This window comes from Hylobates moloch, unplaced genomic scaffold (genome assembly GCF_009828535.3).
Source record: "Hylobates moloch isolate HMO894 unplaced genomic scaffold, HMol_V3 SCAFFOLD_12, whole genome shotgun sequence".
Taxonomy (NCBI): Eukaryota; Metazoa; Chordata; class Mammalia; order Primates; family Hylobatidae; genus Hylobates; species Hylobates moloch.
Window position 1 is genome coordinate 53,158,872 of NW_026652287.1, and position 18,715 is coordinate 53,177,586.

The window sequence follows — 18,715 nt, forward strand, 5'->3', positions numbered from 1 at the left end:
CCCAGCTACTCAGGAGGCTGAGGCAGGAGAATCGCTTGAACCCAGGAGGCGGAGGTTGCAGTGAGCCGAGATTGTGCCACTGCACTGCAGCTTGGGTGACAGAGCAAGGTTCTGCTTTAAAAAAAAAAGGAATTTTATTTGTCATTTTTAATTCATGTCTCTAGAATAAAAGTTTTCTCGGGCCGGGCGTGGTGGCTCACACCTGTAATCCCAGTACTTTGGGAGGCCAAGGGGGGTGGATCACCTGAGGTCGGGAGTTCAAGACCAGACTGACCAACATAGAGAAACCCTGTCTCTACTAAAAATACAAAATTAGCTGGGCACGGTGGCACATACCTGTAATCCCAGTTACTTGGGAGACTGAGGCAGGAGAATTGCTTGAACCCAGGAGGAGAGGTTGCGGTGAGCCAAGATCATGCCATTGCACTCCAGCCTGGGCAACAAGAGTGAAACTCCATCTCAAAAAAAAAAAAAAAGTTTTCTCATGCAAAAAGTTTGATGTTATAACAGTAGTCAAAATAATATTAGGAAATATGTTTTGCTCGTGAAACATTTCTGAAAAAGTCTCCAATAATAAAGATACTTATTTTACTAGACACGTTATAAAACTGTTAAATAAGGTATTACAGAAACAGTAATATTGAGCAAAGGTAACTAAATTGACTGAATTGCTTTTGTAATTGCAGATTGATGACAATCAGGTTAACTGAGAGTGAAAAAATGTGTTGACTATTATAAAATAGTCATTGGAAGGCTTATGCACCTGATAATAGAACCGCATGTATCTTCTGCTACTGAAGTCTAATATGACTAAATGCAGTAAAGCTTTAATGCATTATGACAAAGCATATTTTCACGAGGTAAAGAATGCTTTTAATGGTCTACTGATGGAACACTATAAAACCCTTTATAATCTAGAAACCAGAGATTGAGTCTGCCTGCCATCTATGTTGCAGCAAGACTTCAGGACTTTAAACTTTGGGTTGATAATCTCATGACTCAGAAGGGCCCCTCCAAACTTGCAATTGTATACCCATCGGAGATCTTAAGGTAAAGCTAACCAGGGAAGCTTCTCCTCGAAAGCAGATGGTAACATTGACATAGATAACTTTTTTTTAAACAAGATAAAAAAATCAAGAAAGACATCTCTGCTATCATGACACTCTTAGTCCACTGTTTTTTTCTTATGGCTCTCCAAATGACAAAAATAAAAAAGGGGTCACTTGTGTGCATTCATGAGCTACACTTTCATATGAAAATGATTTTGCAGCCAACCTTCTATATGGACAAACTTACACCTTGATAGGTAAAAGATGAAGGGCCAATGTGGGTGAGATTTTTTTTTTTTTTTCAGATGGAGTCTCACTCTGTTGCCCAGGCTGGAGTGCAGTGGTGCGATCTCAGCTCACTGCAACCTCCGACTCCGTGGTCCAAATGATTCTCCTGCCTCAGCCTCCCGAATAGGTGGGATTACAGGCACATGCCATCACGCCTAGCTAAGTTTTGTATTTTTAGTAGAGACAGGGTTTCACCATATTGGTCATGATGGTCTCTATCTCCTGACCTCGTGATCTGCCCACCTCAGCCTCCCAAAGTGCTGGGATTACAGGTGTGAGCCACTGCCCCTGGCCTGGTGAGAATTTTTAATAGGACATTTGTTGCTTCATAATATCAAAAACAGAATATTTGTCCACTGCTCTTAACCTACTTTATAAGTTAAAGAGAATTTATTCAGAATAGATTATAGAGTGTTGCCAGGAGGCCATTACTCTTCTTAATGGGTATCATTTGTTAGGTCTTTTTTTTCCCCATGGTTTAGAGTAAATGAGGCAATGGTTAAAAATTTATTCCCTATGCTGGGTGCAGTGTCTCATGCCTGTAATCCCAGCACTTTGGGAGGCCGAGGCAGGCAGATCACGAGGTCAGGAGTTCGAGACCAGCCTGGCCAACATGGTGAAACTCCATCTGTACTAAAAATACACAAATTAGTAGGGCGTGGTGGCATGTGCCTGTAATGCCGGCTACTGGGAAGGCTGAGGCAGAAGAATCGCTTGAACCTTGGAGGCAGAGGTTGCAGTGAGCTGAGATCATGCCACTGCACTCCAGCCTGGGCAACAGAGTGAGACTCTGTCTCAGAAAAAAAGAAAAAAAGAAATGTATTCCCCATAATAGGGCTCTATAGCAAATTCTATTGTAAAGGCTATGGTTACACAACAGACTTTAATTTTTCTTAGTAAAATTGTGCTAAATAATAGAATTTCTCTAGATTATTTACTGGATAAACAGAGAAGTATCTGTGAAGTTGCTAATACTTATAGTTGCACATAGAGAAATTCACCAGGTATTACAGAGATTCAGTTGTAGGAGATTAGTGAATAGACTGCTTGTTTGAAATGAGGAGAACATTTATGTAGCTAATTATTTGATCTATTTAATTTTAGTTGGTGGGTTCATGGGACCCTGACTAAAAAGCATACTTGAAACTTTTGATATCATCCCCCGGATAGTCAAAATAGTAGACTCCCTACTGCACTGTATTCTCTCAAAAATTATTGAAGTTTGCATGCAGTTATCTCTAGAATGTCAAATGGTCTCTCTTTAACTGGAACCACAAAAAGTCAAATACATATGTGACCATGAGGACAGCATAACCTATGAATGACCTGATAAAAACAAAAACCAAAAATAATGGAACCTGAGAGTGACACTAAGACCCTGAGTTTTAGTTACACTCTGACCTATTTGAGAACTTAACCAAAAGGGGGAAAATTTTTAAACAAAATTATTGGAGCCCATGATTCTGGACTGACCTTGTGCACTAGGCCCAAACAGACCAAATCAAAGTAAATGGAGTCACTCATGCTAAATGTGAAATAATCAAATTAAAAATTTAAGTAATAGGTAGATTGTAAAACAGGCCAGGTTTTATTTTTATTTTGGAAACAGGAGATTTCAATATAAGATGGTCCCCTCTACTGTAATCCTAAAAAACAAATAATGTGAAGCCCTTGTTTCCACTTTTAAAACCCACAGTTCTGCTATTTCACAGTGGGATTTGAGACTAAATAAGTACACTTTTGATGGTGACAGAGTAATATCAATGTCTAAAGTGTTGGTCTATCTCTCAAAATTGAGAACGTGACCAAAAGGGAGAAATTGTTAAATTAATTATCTGTAAAGCTGCCCCCTTTCCTGTTTAACCTTGGTCACTAGGTTTTTTTGTACATAGTAAACTGAAACCCAACTGGATATATAAATAGACTGTAACCCATTATTGTACCAACCACTGTGCTTTTGCCAATAAAAGGACATCAAGTGTTCAAATCATGATTAAATAAGGCAAATCCCAACCTGTAATCAATCTGGCTGTTTCTGTACCTCACTTTCATTTTCTGTATGTCACGTTGGTTTTGCTGTCTATAAATCTGTTTTCATCATGTGGTTGTGCTAGAGTCTCTCTGCGCCTACCCTGGATCCACAGGCTACCCAATTTGCAAATCGTTCCATGCTCAATTGAACTGTTGCTCATGCCTGTAATCCCGCACTTTGGGAGGACGAGGCGGGCGGATCACAAGGTCAGGAATTCCAGAGCAGCCTGACTAACATGGTACAACCCCGTCTCTACTAAAAATACAAAAATTAGCTGGTCGTGGTGGTGCATGCCTATAATCCAGGTACTCAGGAGGCTGAGGCAGGAGAATCGCTTGAACTGGGGAGGCGGAGGTTGCAGTGAGCCAAGATCACACTGCTGCACTCCAGCCTGGGTGACAGAACGAGACTCCTTCTCAAAAATAAAAAATAAAAAAATTAATTTCTCTAAAGGTTTTTTCTTTTAATGGATTTCAACTATTTTCTATGATGAAAAATAAATAATGTGCTGTTGGTCTTTGATTTTCTAAACTCATCCCTCAGCTATTTCCCCAAATTATTTTATATCTTTTCAAAATGCTTCTCCAATTTTTTTCTTTTTTCTTTTTCTTTTTTTTGAGACAGGGTCTCACTCTGTCACCCAGTCTTTTTTTTTTTTTTTTTTTTGAGACAGAGTCTTGCTCTGTCACCCAGGCTGGAGTGCAGTGGCGCAATCTTGGCTCACTGCAAGCTCTGCCTCCTGGGTTCATGCCATTCTCCTGCCTCAGCCTCCCGAGTAGCTGGGACTACAGGTGCCCGCCACCACGCCCAGCTAATTTTTTTGTATTTTTAGTAGAGACAGGGTTTCACCGTGTTAGCCAGGATGGTCTTGATCTCCTGACCTCATGATCCACCTGCCTCGGCCTCCCAAAGTGCTGGGATTACAGGCGTGAGCCACTGCACCTGGCCGTTGTCACCCAGTCTTGATTGCAGTGGTGTAACTACTCATAGCTCACTGCAGCCTTGACCTTCCAGGCTTAAGCAATCCTCCTGCCTCTGCCATCTAAGTAGCTGGGACTATAGGCATGCACCACCATGGGTGGCTAATTTCTTCATTTTTGTCATGGAAACAGAATCTTATTATGTTGCTCAGGCTGCATTGGAACTCCTAAGCTCACATAAATCTCCCATCTCAGCGTTCCAAAGTGCTAAAAATACAGGTGAGAGCCACCGTGTGTTTCTGCAATTTTTGTGAGGATTATTCCCAATGATAAAAAGTACTCTATGAGCACAAATCTAAAAGGAATCTGACTTCTACTATGGAAGTGTCAATCTCCAGGATTTCAATAGTCTAGGGCAGGGCAGCTACTTTAGTTGTGTGATCTATGGAGGTGCATGGGCTTTGGAGTCAGATAAAGTTGATCCTGAGTCTCAGCCCAGCCACTTAGTAGCCTTAGGACTTTGCACAAATTTCTTGATGTGGAAGAGTTCTATATACCACATATGCAAAAAAGGTAGAATGATAGTGATTGCAAAATGACATTTTTTCATCCCTCTTGTATCTATCTATGCCCATAGCCAGGTGCTTTTACAGCTGTTTCCATCAAGATCCGGAATCTGTTTTCAAAACCCTATATCCGGCTGCCCTTATTTGCTCAGGTCAATAGAAACCTGTATACATGACAGTGGGCCAGCTTGGGGCCTAGGCTCAAATGGTATTGAGTGGTTCTGTTTTTCTTTTAGAATGCTGCCATCTCCATGAATAATGCCCATGTTAGCCAGCTGGAAAATAAGATACCATGGGAAGGAGAAGCAAGGTGTCCCTGTTGACAGACCCAGAAGCAGAAGCTCACCCCCAGATGCACAGCTGTCTAGTCAAAAAGCAGGTGATGATACATGTCTGAAGGAGCTCAGCTGAGACCAGAAGAATGGCCCCACTCAGCTTGGCCTAAATGGCTGACCATTTCAATTATAAACTAATAAGTTTTGGATGATTTGTTATGCTGCAATAGCCAACTAATATATGCACCCAGTACAGATAGGATGCCAGGATTCAGTGACAGGTTGACTAAGAGTTGGTTTCTAACAGTGGGCACCCTCTAGGTACTGATTTCTTCCCCTGATTTAAAGTTCAATGTTTTGTAAGAGAATTTTGGGTAATGCAGAAATACTTGTAGACATGTATGCATGTGATTGGTGCTTAGACTCACATAGTCCCCCACACCACAGGAGAAAACAGATAAACAGAGCCTGACCATTAGGGCCAAGACCATATAGCAAACTATGTTTGTTTCTAATCTATTTTCTCCATCTCTAAAATACTGGAGTTCAAGTGTGTGGACAGAACTGAAGACATAGTTGTTTTTTCTCCTGTGGCCCCATCATCCTTTGTTCACTATCTGGTCTCTAAAAGAAAGGTGGGCAACAGGTGGCCAGCAGTTGTTTACCTGTGGCTATTTTATTCCTACTGCCCTCAGCTCTTTCTGTGGGCACTATCTGGTCCACCCTAGGAACCAAAGAAAGATGTTTGTAGGGAGAGTCTCTTCTTTCACTCTGGCAGAAAAGAGATTTTCAGGCCCTTCACACTGCTGACATCAGAGCTGCACTTCAATGTGACAGCTATTGTCCATGTGTGGCTACTGGGTTCCTACAATGTGCCTAGTCTGAAATGCGATATGCTAGAAAGGTAAAATACAAATTCAGTTTCAAAGATTTAGTTCCAAATATTTATATACTTCATCAATAATTACATATTTCTCACAAATTAAAATGATAATATTTTGAATATAATGGGTTAATTACATTGTTAACAATCAGTTCAACTTGTTTCTTTTTAAAGTTTGGCTACTAGAAAATTTAAAATCCACATGTGGCTTACATTCATTTTAGATGATTTTCTCTTTTCTAAAATCTCAGGCTGCCTCCTCAAAGGGCCAGAAGCCAGGAAGGTCATAAAAGCTGAAATTTTAAAATAATTGTTATATTCTTTTCTTTTGTGTATAGCTATATAATGTATTATTTATTTATGCATATGACCTTATACACAAATTTAAAGGCAAATACTCTCTGGGATGGGTCTGGCTCAGCTGAGGGAGGAAGCCCTGTCAGAAGAGAGGGCAGCCTAGGCTGTCACTCTTCATTGAGCCCAGCATCTGATCACATCTTCTGTCACTCAAAGCCTGACGGGGCGGGGATTTAAGCATTATCCAACCAGGGACGCTGGGCTGGAAACCGTCCAATCAGGCATGCAGCTGGAGCGGAGTGGACGGCTTCCGGGTTTGGCGGGGCCTTTGTCTCTCGCTGTAGCGGGAGTTCCAGGTTTGGTCCTCACTTCTCTGTGTCTTCTGCTCCTAGGGGCCCAGGCTCTGTGGCCCTGTGACCTGCAGATATTGGGAGCTCCACAGCTAAGACGCCAGGACCCCCTAGAAGCCTAGAAATGGTGAGAGTGCCCGGTCCGACATCCCAAGAGACGGCGAAGGGGCTGGTTGGAACCGGTGGGAAGTAGCTGTGGCGGGACTCAGGCCTCCCCTCAGTCAGCTTCACAATCTGCGCCCCGAGTTCTCCTTGCCCAGCTCGGCCTCCGTCCCCTTCAGCCATAAGATGGCGGCTGCGCTGACAGCCGGGACCCCAGGCGTCCTGTCTCTTCCCTGCGTAGTGACTGTGCCCTGGCCTGGAGCCCACTCTTGGCAGCTCTGCATCCCGCAGCGCCGAGTCTCTCTCAGATTGTGCAGGGACCACGGGAGGATCGTCAGGGGAAAATCCTGACTGAGGGTGCGGGTTCATGAATGGGAAGAGCTTTGGTTCGTGGCTTTCCCAGTTCCTCTTTTCTCCTATTTAAAAATGTATGGGAGTCAACTGCACAAATTTTTTTTTTTTTTTTTTTTTTAGACGGAGTCGCTCTGTCGCCCCGGCTAGGGTTCAGTGGCGCGATCTCCCTTCATTGCAACCTCCGACTTCCGGGTTCTGGAGATCTCCTGGCTCAGCCTCCCGAGTAGCTGGGATTACAGGCGCCTGTCACTGGGCCGGCCTAATTTTTTTGTATTTTTAGTAGAGACGGGGTTTCACCTCGTTGGCCAGGCTGGTCTTGAACTCCTGACCTCATGATCCGCCCGCCTTGGCCTCCTAAAGTGCTGGGATTACAGGCGTGAGCCAACGCTCCTGGCCTAAAGAATTTAATCAAACAGTGGTTCAAGAATCATAGAGTATCCAGCTATGGTTTGTAGTTTGTTGTCTATGGGAGAGGCTTGAAGGAAAATCTTTTATAAAATGCATGATGAAGAAAACTAAATTTAGTAATTGGTTAGTTACAGTAACGTAGTTTCTTAATTTGTACAATACAGGTGAAGATTTCCTGGTTGTGTAATCAGAGGTTAATTAACAGTTTATAGTTGTTTAAGCCTACATTTTTTCTGAATGTAGTAATTAAAAAAATGCACCTGAGTTAGATTTTTTTTTTTTTTTAAGTAGGAACACAGGGACTAGAGACACCTCAGTCTAATTGCCTGTCACTTAATTATTTTCACACTCCACGGGGAACTGATTTTCTGCTGCATTTTTCACCTGTGTCCCAAGCAGGTTCTTAAGTCTAACCCCCGTCCTCCATTTCTCCAGCCTCACTCTGGCTTGCAGTAAGATACTAAATTTCCAATTTCTTCTGGCATTCCCAAATGCCAACTTTTCCTCCCTAATTCACATTATCACCTATTTGTCTTTTAGTGTACTTGTTTATACCATATTTTAATTGTTTTTGACAAAGCATTAAATGGCACTTTTAAGAAGATTTGTTATCCGTTTGTAAGTATTTTCCATGAAAAGGCAACAAAGACTAATCCTCTGACACTGTATTGTAGAAAATCTCTGTGTCTCTTTTCCTTTTACCTTCTCTAGGCACAGAGATCTTATCAGAATGTTTTTGGGTCAAGGTTTTGGTTTGGAAAAATCTGTGCGGTGATGTGTCCTCAGCTGCCCTTTAGTTTTTTCCTGGTCTTGGGTTTCAGTACTATCTGTGGATAAAGGAAGATAACCGCCATGGTTCTGTCAGCTAGAGTGCCTAGTGAATGTCAGCTTCTGGTTTATTTTCTCCCATAGGATGACCTGAGGTATGGAATGTGCCCTCTCAAGGGAGCAAGTGGATGCCCTGGGGCTGAGAGGAGTCTTCTGGTGCAGTCTTATTTTGAAAAGGTAAGCCCTTGAGACATTAAAATTGTCTTCACCGAACCCAGCTTTCATTTCTTGGAGACACGTTGCTGGTCACCCAATCAGATGCTGGTATTGAGGGGAAAACACAAAAATAATTTCTGCTCCCTGGATCATCTAAGAGGGGGGCAGAAAAATAGTGAAATAAATATAAAGAAAAATATTGGGATAAAAAGTGAAAATTTTGTTACCAAAAAGTATTCCAAAAGATAGACAACAACAACAGAACTGACCCCAGTGAGATGGTGTAAGAGCTTGCAAAGTAAAATGCACCTGGGGCAGTCACTGGGGCATAGTGCAGTGTCTTCTGAGTGGGTGGTTCTTAAGCACATAAGTGAGCAGGAGTGGGTGGAAGAATCTCTCCAGTGATTGAATGACCTGACTTGAAACATGAGTCAGACACATCTATTATTTAATCAGCACTGCCACTACCTGGGTTTGTCACCTTGAAGATATTTATCACTTATTTTGACCTCAGTTTTTTAGCTGTAAATTGCATTATATTAGTAGGGCTTGAAAGGTAGAAAAATATTTACAAATGTCATAAAAGAGGTGGGTTTCAGAAAAAAATATCTGATCATATATTTCATTTGTTAAAAATTTGTTAAAAATTCTCATTTACCTTTTTTCCCAGAGTGAGTTAGGAATTTTCTCAGGTGTTTTTTTTTTTTTTTTTTTTTTTTTGTGGCTGGGTGATTTCAAACAGAATTTCAAGGCTTAGCTTTTAGAATGCTACTCCCAGGCAAAATCTCTCCATTTTAGCTGTAGAAAATGATACATTTCCACAAGAAAATGTGGTGGATAATCGGTGAGTTACGTAGATTCATTAAAACATCAGTTTCTTTTTTTTCAGGGTAAATTTGTGACAGTGAATATCTGTGTTCAGATCTTGTTACATTGATTTTTGAGTTTCATGCTAAATTTTATGAGATGAAACTTGGTACTGTCTAGAAGTGCTCCCATATGACTCATTGCTTACAAAATAATTTTAAATGGAATTAATAAAGTAATACATTTATTGTCTGGAAGAAATAGATACTTTTGCTTTTTTTTTTTTTCTTCCTCACGCAGAGTCTGGTTCTGTCACCCAGGCTGGAGTGCAATGGCACCATCTTGGCTTACTGCAACCTCCGCCTCCCGGGTTCAAGTGATTCTCCTGCCTCAGCCTCCTGAATAGCTGGGATTAGAGGCGCACCACTATGCCTGGCTAATTTTTGTACTTTTAGTAGAGACGGGGTTTCACTATGTTGGTCAGGCTGGTCTGAAACTCCTAACCTCGTGATCCACCCGCCTCGACCTCCCGAAGTGCTGGGATTACAAGCATGAGCTACCACGCCTGGCCTGGTACTTTTGCTTTTCTTATTGAGGTATAAAACGTAAGCACCTTAAAATTTCCTTCCCTTATATGAACACTGTTTGAATAATTTTGCTGGATTTTTCAGACACTTAGTTTCAACAACCAAGTGAATAACTCTTAACATGGAAATTAGAGCTTGGTCCCAGTGACTCAGAGCTAAGGCTAATATTGAGCCTGCAGAAGGAATTTATTAATGGCCTTGTTAGTTTTTTCTGGGGAGTCTCTCCTGCAGATGTCCCAGCCTTCTCACTGTAGCCATGGAAGAAGCCTTTCTGCTGAGAGAACCTACAGAGTCCTGGAAAGCTGCGGGCCCACAGGCAGATGCAGTTAAGGTTAACATAAAAGGGGATTGGGAGCATCTCGCTGATGATGAAGTTGTTATTGTTTTAAGGCAGTTTCTAGACTTTGTAATATATAACCAAGTTCGATTTATTTAAAAAATTTGAATTCCAAAAAGGTATTGGAACAGGAGGAATACCAACTATAAAAACTTTAAGAATTGCCAAGTTTAGGCAGACAAGGGCTTTCTTTCTTTCTTTTTTTTTTTTTGCCAACACGTCAAAAAGAACCTTTATTACTTTTTATGTTTGCCACTTATGCTTTCTTGCCAGATGCCTTTGGAGCAGGTGCTTTCTGGGCTGGAGCCTTTTTACTCGCGGCGGTCATCTTTTTTGCTGGAACTTTAGCAGCAGCTGCAGCAGTACCCTTAGTACCAGGTGCTTTTTTGGGAGAAGCTTTCAGGAGAGCTGCCTTTTGAAGCTTCTTAACTTCATTCTTGATTATTCTGTTCCTCATTTTCTTTGCCTTCATAACTTTAAAACGATCAAAATCTGTCATCTTTGCTTTCCTTTCTCTGGCTTCAATCTTCTTGGCCCATCATGTGGCTGCCCATTTTGTATTGATGTCTGCCTTCTGCCAGGCTTGTTGGACATACTTCTGGCGGGCACTGTGCGGAAACTTCAGGATGAAATCAGTGTGCTGCATGCACTTGAAAGGCATGGCCTGTCTCCTCACTTGAGTGCAAGGTCCATCGACCAAAGCCCTGTTCTGATCAATAACATCTACAATCGCGACCAATTTTCCAGCATGAGGTCCAAAGGAGACGTAGGCCACCCGGCCAACCTCCACGAAGCGCCTAAATACCATGTTAGCGGCGTTGGGCGAGAAGGCAGGGCTTTCTTTCATACAGTGGAGCAAACAAGATTAGAGAGAAGGTGGGAAGGGAATGGCAGTTGGAGACTGAAAAGGTTTGATTTTAGATTAGAGAATGTTTTACCCTGAAGTCAGCATGTTCTTAGGAGGGGCATAGAATGAAGTTGTAAGTTGGCTCAGATTGAGGGTAGCTCAAAGTTCAGGAGCCCATGTAAAATTTTATTTAGACCACTGAAGATAAATTTAGCTGATTTTTCCCCCCCGGGATGGAGTCTCACTCTGTCGCCAGGCTGAAATAATGAAGTGCAGTGGCGCAATCTCGGCTCACTGCAACCTCCGCCTCCCAGGTTCAAGCGATTCCTTTGTCTCAGCCTCCCAAGTAGCTGGGAATACAAGTGCGTGCCACCACGCCCAGCTAATTTTTGTGTGTTTTTAGTAGAGACAGGGTTTCACCATGTTAGCCAGGATGGTCTCAATCTCCTTGTGATCTGCCCACCTCGGTCTCCCAAAGTGCTGGGATTACAGGCGTGAGCCACCACGCTCGGCCTCAGCCAATTTTTTTTCATGAGAAAAAGAAAAAAATATATGCAGAGATTTTACTGAAAAGGGTCCCAATCCAAACCCCAAGAGAGGGTCCTTGGATTTCACTCAAGAATCAAGGTGTGTCCATAAAGTGAAAGCAAGTTTATTAACAAGAAATAAAAGAATGGCTTACTCTACAGGCAGAGCAGCCCTGAGGACTGCTGGTTGCCCATTTTTATGGTTATTTCTTGATTATTTGCTAAACAAGGAGTGGAGTATTTATGCCTCCCCATTTTAGACCCTAAAGGGTAACTTCCTGATGTTTCCATGGCATTTGTAAGCTGTCATGGCACTGATGGGAGTATAGCAGTGACGATGACCAGAGATCACACTCATCACCATCTTGGTTTTGGGGGGTTTTATCCCACTTCTTTACTGCAAGTTGTTTTATCAGCCAGGTCTTTATGGCCTGTATTTTGTGCTGATCTCTTGTCTCATCCTGTGACTTAGAATGGTTAACTATCTGGGAATGCAGGCCAGTAGATCTCAGCCCTGTTTTACCCAGGCCGTATTCAAAATGGATTTGCTTTGGTTCAATATGCCTCTGACATTTTCCCCCTCTATTATTATTTTTTTTTAAACAAGGAAACCCTTAATCCTAAGGGTTGTAGTGGGACGAAGATCAATCTTCTGTTACTACTTTATGCTGAGTAGAGGTGATGATATTCTTGCCCAACTATTAGGGTCTTTTGTATTTGAGGTAGAGAGGAGCTCAATCAGAAAGCATCAGTATGAGGAGGGCCATTCCTAACTCCTAGTTCCAACAATAGGTGATATCTGGAAGATTAGTAAGTGTTCACTTTAAGAAAACACCCAATAAGTTTATTCTGCATTTCTACACAAGGAATACAATGGCAATATATTCTACAACAGTAAAGCAAAATAAGCAAAATTATTCCAAGTAAACTTAAGAAAGCTTTTCATGAACTGGGCATTTGTTGGAACCAAGCTGATAGGAAGTTGGTGGCTGACTGTAATGTCTTCAGAATTCAAACAGTGATCCAGATTTTTACATAACCCATCTTATGACACTATTAGTAGTAGAAAGAGAAAAGCTAAGCTTTGTGACTGTTTTGTTTAGTAGTGCTTTGTTTTTCTTATTTTGAGACATAGTCTTGCTTTGTACCCCAGGCTGGAGTGCAGTGGTATGATCTTGGCTTACTGCAACCTCTGCCTCCTGAGTTCAAGTGCTTCTCCTGCCTCAGCCTCCTGAGTAGCTGAGATTACAAGTGCACACCACCATGCCCAGCTGATTTTGTATTTTCACTAACTCTTAACCTCAAGTGATCTGCCTGCCTTGGCCTTCCAAGTGCTGGTGAGCCACTGTGCTTGGCCTACTGGTGCTATTTTAAAAATACTTTCAGATTCATGCTTTCTGACCGGCTCTAGCCACAGACTGAACTCTGTGAACTGTATTGTCTCCAAGACGTGAGCAAAGCAAGATCAGCAGGATGTAGGTTGGGAGTGGGTGGTAGATATTACCTGTTGTGTTAGCCACCAAATTAACATGAAGAAGTGAACTGCTATGGCTGGAAGGTATGCCATCTTCAAGTTCAAAAATAACTGCAAATAAACATAAGACAATGTGAAGTGTGAACATAAAAAAAAAAAAGTTTTAGTCTTATACTTGGCCCGATTATTTCTATGAAGTGTAGCAAGAATAATTATTTTTCACATAGGCCTTTTAAATTGGCTTTGATGGAACCTTGTTTCATAAAAGGAATCTCAGATAAGAAATTTTTTTTAATTACAACTAGCCAGGAACCCTGTACAGGGGCTGTGTAGACAAGGTATGATACCAGTTTTCCCATGGAGCTTTATTGGTTCTACAAGTCAGGTTTAGCTTATTAAAGCAAAGTATGTCATTCTAGTCAAAAGCCTTGGTAAAATAACAAGTTTCTCTAATTGTGCCCTGTTGTAAAAGAAAACAGTTTCTTATTGCACTTATATAAATAACTAAATTGTTGTTAAGTTCAGAATACTCACAAATATTTTCCAAATTTTTTTCACAGGTGTATACTCAATTGTTAAAAGGTGTGAATAGTTCAAAAGAATAGTTTTTTTGACTCTGAAAAACAAAACAAAGCATCAGTGATGTTTTAGGCAAAGTCAAAAAATATTACTTCAGTCTTCTATTGGTTCAGTCCACTCAGTTAATTCCTGTTCTGTTTGATAGTTATGACCATTTTAGTTCTCCATTAGTATTGAAAGTTCTTCCTCAGGCCGGGCACGGTTGCTCACCCCTGTAATCTCAGCACTTTGGGAGGCTGAAGTAGGCGGATCACGAAGTCAGGAGATTGAGACTATCCTGGTTAACATGGTGAAACCCTGTCTCTACTAAAAATACAAAAAAAAATTAGTGGGGCATGGTCGCAGGCACCTGTAGTCCCAGCTACTCCGGAGGCTGAGGAAGGAGAGTAGCGTGAACCTGGGAAGTGGAGCTTGCAGTGAGCCAAGATCACATCACTGCACTCCAGCCTGGGTGACAGAGTGAGATTCCATCTCAAAAAAAAGAAAAGAACTTCCTCTATTCTAGTGTCACAATTTCTAATGTTATCAGAAACTTGCATTTAAGAACATCTATCAGTGTCTTATAGTGGACTACAAATCATCTTTTGAAGAGGATCAACACAAGATGATTGTCTGGATGGCAAAGTCTTAGGGCAGTTACAGTAAAAAAAAGATTGACAAGGAAATTTGGTTAGCTTCGTGGCATACAATGATTTTAGGTAACAATTGTAATTATTATTATTGTCATTATTTTTTGAGATGGAGTCTTGCTGTGTCCCCTAGGCTGGAGTGTAGTGGCACAATCTTGGCTCACTGCAACCTCCACCTCTCGGGTTCAAGCAATTCTCCCGCCTCAGCTTCTCAACTAGCTAGCATTACAGGCACCTGCCATCACGCCAGGCTAAGTTTTGTATTTTTAATAGAGACGGGGTTTCACTATGTTGGACAGGCTGGTCTTGAACTCCTGACCTCAGGTGACTCGCTAGCTTCAGCCTCCCAAAGTGTAATTATTAATAACATACACTTAGTCATATTAGAATTATAGCAATTTCCTTTTTTTTTTTTTTTTTTGAGACGGAGTCTCACTCTTTTGCTCAAGCTGGAGTGCAGTGGTGTGATCTTGGCTCACTGCAACCTCTGCCTCCTGGGTTCCAGCGATTCTCCTGCCTCAGCCTCCTGAGCAGCTGGGACTACAGGTGCATGCTACCATGCCTGGTAATTTTTGTATTTTTAGTAGACATGGGGGTTTCACCATGTTGGCCAGGCAGGTCTTGAACTCTTGACCTCAAGCGATCCGCCCATCTTGGCAACCCAAAGTGCTGGGATTACAGACATCAGCCATGTTGCCCAGCCATATAATTTTGAAACACATACCGATAGCATATTTATACAAATATAGTCCAGAAAGAGTAAAACATGATTTCACATTTGACAATGTTTCCTGTATGATTTTTATACTAAATAATCCAAATTTCACCATTATATTTGTGTATTAGTGATGTCAAACCCAGTGGCTTGATCTCGGCTCACTGCAACCTCTGCCACCCACATTCAAGTGACTCTCCTGCCTCAGCCTCCCGAGTAGCTGGGATTACAGGTGCCTGCCACTGTGCCCGGCTAATTTTTGTATTTTTAGTAGAGACGGGGTTTCACCATCTTGGCCAGGCTGGTCTTGAACTCCTGACCTCGTGATCCACCCGCCTCAGCCTCCGAAAGTGCTGGGATTACAGATGTGAGCCACTGTGCCTGGCCTGAATGAATCTTTAGACAAATTTATCCAGTTTTAATGTTTGACCATAAGGTAATATTCTCATAAAACTTTTATAACTATTTACAGATTTTTTGTTGTTAAAGAGTTGATCAGTACTTTAAGAGAACGTTGTGATTTTTATCTCAGTGTTCAATATATATTAAAACTGGATAATACCCCTTTAACTTTAGTCAATACGCTCACAGAATCTCTTTTGCAATTAAATGTTCAAAAATTATCCACAATTTGTTAAAACTTTCAGTTTTATTCTATCTAATTTAAAACAACCTTTTAATCTAGACAAAGAAATCTACATTTCTATTTTTTATAAACTTTTTATCAAAAACACATTTCATTTTCTTTGCATACCTTGCATGTAAAATTGTTTTATAGTAGTCAAAATTACATGTTACAATGTTAATTCTTAGTAATTTTTACCTATGGTGAAAACCTTGATAAGTAAGGGATTTTAGTTATGTACTAAGTGTGGAGTCTAGGACCCAGGCACAAGTGTAGATAAGTTCTGACTCCAGTGTATTAATAGTTAGAGGGTGTAGCTAATTCCATGTGCCCCAGGCCTTACCTAGCTGTCAAGCTGGCAGGTTGTACAGTAAGAGTCTTAGTGGCATTTTATGAAGTATTCAGAAGGTCTAATCACCTTTAAATTGTACCACATTTCTTGTAGAAAATCCCTTTCATGAATGCTTTCATTTCTTATACAGACTACCTACAATACGTTTGGACTTTCTGATTTGTCCTAAACATCCGTCTTTTTAAATAACCAGTCATTTTATTTTAGGAAAATAATTTGCTATACAAGATTTTTTTTAAATATATAACTTTTTTCTTTATAACCTTCTTTGTATAGTTAGAGGGCATGACTAATTCCATATGTCCCCAGGCCTTATTTAGAATCTAATGGCTTCAAGACAGGAAAATTGGACAATTTTTAAAAGTCAAAGAAGCAGTTTATGACCTTAAAGTATTTGGTAAACCTAATATCTGACCTGTATAATTTTGATCAAATTCTATTTTGAAGACATTTTTCCAGTAATCTTTAAAACTGCTTAATTCCCAAAAGATTACTTGCCACATGTACTAAAAGGCATTACACTTTTTACTTTTCTGACAAAATATTTAAGTTCTTTTTTTTTTAAACCAATTAATCGGAGCTCTTTTGTATCACACACACAACACAGAAATATACAGACAAAAGATTCAGTAGTTGTAAGGTTTTTCCTTTGTTATTTTCTTAATTGAATTACTAGCTTCAGAGTGGATCCCAGGGCCAGGAAAACATGTAGTTCTTACAGCCTAAAAAGTAAACACAGCTGGAAGGCAAAACAGATCCTCTAAAACTAAGGGTTCCATTTTAAAATCAGATCATGGATCCAAAAAAGAATCAGTTCATTCCCATGGAAATCTAATTTCTCAGTTGGGTGTGGGGACATCCCCATACTTTTTATGTGGTCAAGGGTATGTTTCTATTATCCAAACATGAAGAGCTATTTCCCCATAACTGCTATTAGCCATCCTCAAAGGTATAATTCTTCCCCCTTATTACATACCAAAGTTCTTTCATATGTGAAATAATTTCTGATAACCCCAAAAGTAAAAAAAGTGAGATAATGAATGCAAAACACAACAGAAATTCAGATGTTGAGAGAGATCTATCCACTTTCAATTCCTGGGGTTTCATGAGGAGAAAAGGGTGTTTCCCAAACAGGGTCTGTGATACCTCCTCTGTTTTTCCCAAGGAATGTTAGGTCAAACACAATAAAATGGAAGATATTCAATCTTTTTGATGTTTTACTGTGTAATAAAATTATCATGCAGTAAAAAGTGGACTTTTGGGGGGCGTACAGTTCTATGAATTCTAACATATCTGCAGGTTTGTGTAATCCACGATATAATCAGGATGCTCAACAGTTCCAACAGTCCCCACAACCCCCTCAGCCATCCCATCTTGCCATGCTCCCCTCCCCCGACAGGCTGTTAGAGCTTGAATATCTGCTTTTAATTAAGACTGACTTTTAAGCATAGTGCTCTTTTAAATTTCTTTTTTTTTTTTTTTTTTTTTGAGACGGAGTCTCGCTCTGTTGTCCAGGCCAGAGTGCAGTGGCACAATCTCGGCTCACTGCAAGCTCCGCCTCCCGGGTTCACGCCATTCTCCTGCCTCAGCCTCCCGAGTAGCTGGGATTACAGGGGCCCGCCACCACGCCCGGCTAATTTTTTTGTATTTTTAAATTTCTTGTTACCAGACGAGAAATTTAGTCAGGTCAAACGGCCAGTATCTCTGGCTTTTGAACTTACCAAAAGCAACCTCACAGGTATTCTGAGAAAGGAGAACTTAAGAGGGTTCCTAGAAAGAAAGAGAATCTACAAATGGTAAAGGTCAGTGAAATATCAAACAAGAAAGTACTCATTCCCTAAGCTGGAAATTGAACCCTGAACCTGGGCCACCATTGTGATGGTGGAGACCAAGGGAAAGTACTGTCACGTGGTTACAACGTCAAGCTTCCAAGGACATGACTGACCAGCTTGCTGGGCCATCTTAAACCTATGAGGTCCTAGGCCAGCATTCTATCCTGAGGTACCCGCTCTTAATGACAGAATAATACAGAAAGACATAGCACAAAGTACAACAGATTTGTTATATCTTAACTAGTATCACAAATGCATTTTCCAATTAAAACTTTACAGAGGAGATAAACAGTGACTTTTGCCATTCATTCAATCAGTTTGCATGTATATAGAGAGGCCAGAATTTTGATTGGTGAGAAATTTGTACCCTTCTGCCAGCATGCCAAGCTTCTGGCTTCCTTTTGCCTGAGTGGCCCTAGTGACATGGCTGGCTGCACCACAGCACTGGGGGCCAAGCCACAACACAAAGGAAAATTATCTTTTTTCATTTTGGCCAGAGCAAAATATGTGTAACAAAACATATATTTTTTGATATTGATTGCCTCTCTACTTAGCAATCAATATCAAACTGGCACGCCTTAAACTTGCCCCGGGTTGGGCCCTGTTATCATTAATTCAACCTCCACTCAGGAGTCTGAACTTGTGGCCTCTGGGCAAGATGGTCATCCTGAGTAATAGAAAAGATAATAAAGGGAAAGGAGAGAAAAAAGCATTGCCTGTGGCAGGGTAGGGAAGGCAAACAGCTCAGGGAGGCCAGAGAAAGACCCACCAATTGCAGCGACAATGAGAAGTTCATGTGGCTGCTTGTCAGTAGGAAAAGGATTAGTTCCACCAGCAATCCCATCAGCTCTCAAGTTTTTCCTTTTGGAGAAGAAAAAAGCTCCCCGTGTTCCATG

The 18,715-nt window shown here is 41.0% G+C and overlaps 1 protein-coding gene and 1 pseudogene across 1 annotated transcript in view; one reads left to right on the plus strand and one right to left on the minus strand.

Moving 5' to 3' along the window:
- Positions 1 to 5,103: 5,103 nt before the first annotated feature.
- Positions 5,104 to 18,715, plus strand: part of LOC116478773 (zinc finger protein 100-like) — a 49,937-nt gene continuing 36,325 nt past the window's right edge. Inside the window, 2 exon segments of the mRNA XM_058424617.1 lie at positions 5,104 to 5,234; positions 8,437 to 8,529. Of these exon segments, the coding sequence (XP_058280600.1) occupies positions 5,148 to 5,234; positions 8,437 to 8,529 (180 nt within the window). The 5' untranslated portion in view covers positions 5,104 to 5,147.
- On the minus strand, positions 10,457 to 11,068 carry LOC116478790 (large ribosomal subunit protein eL14-like; annotated as a pseudogene).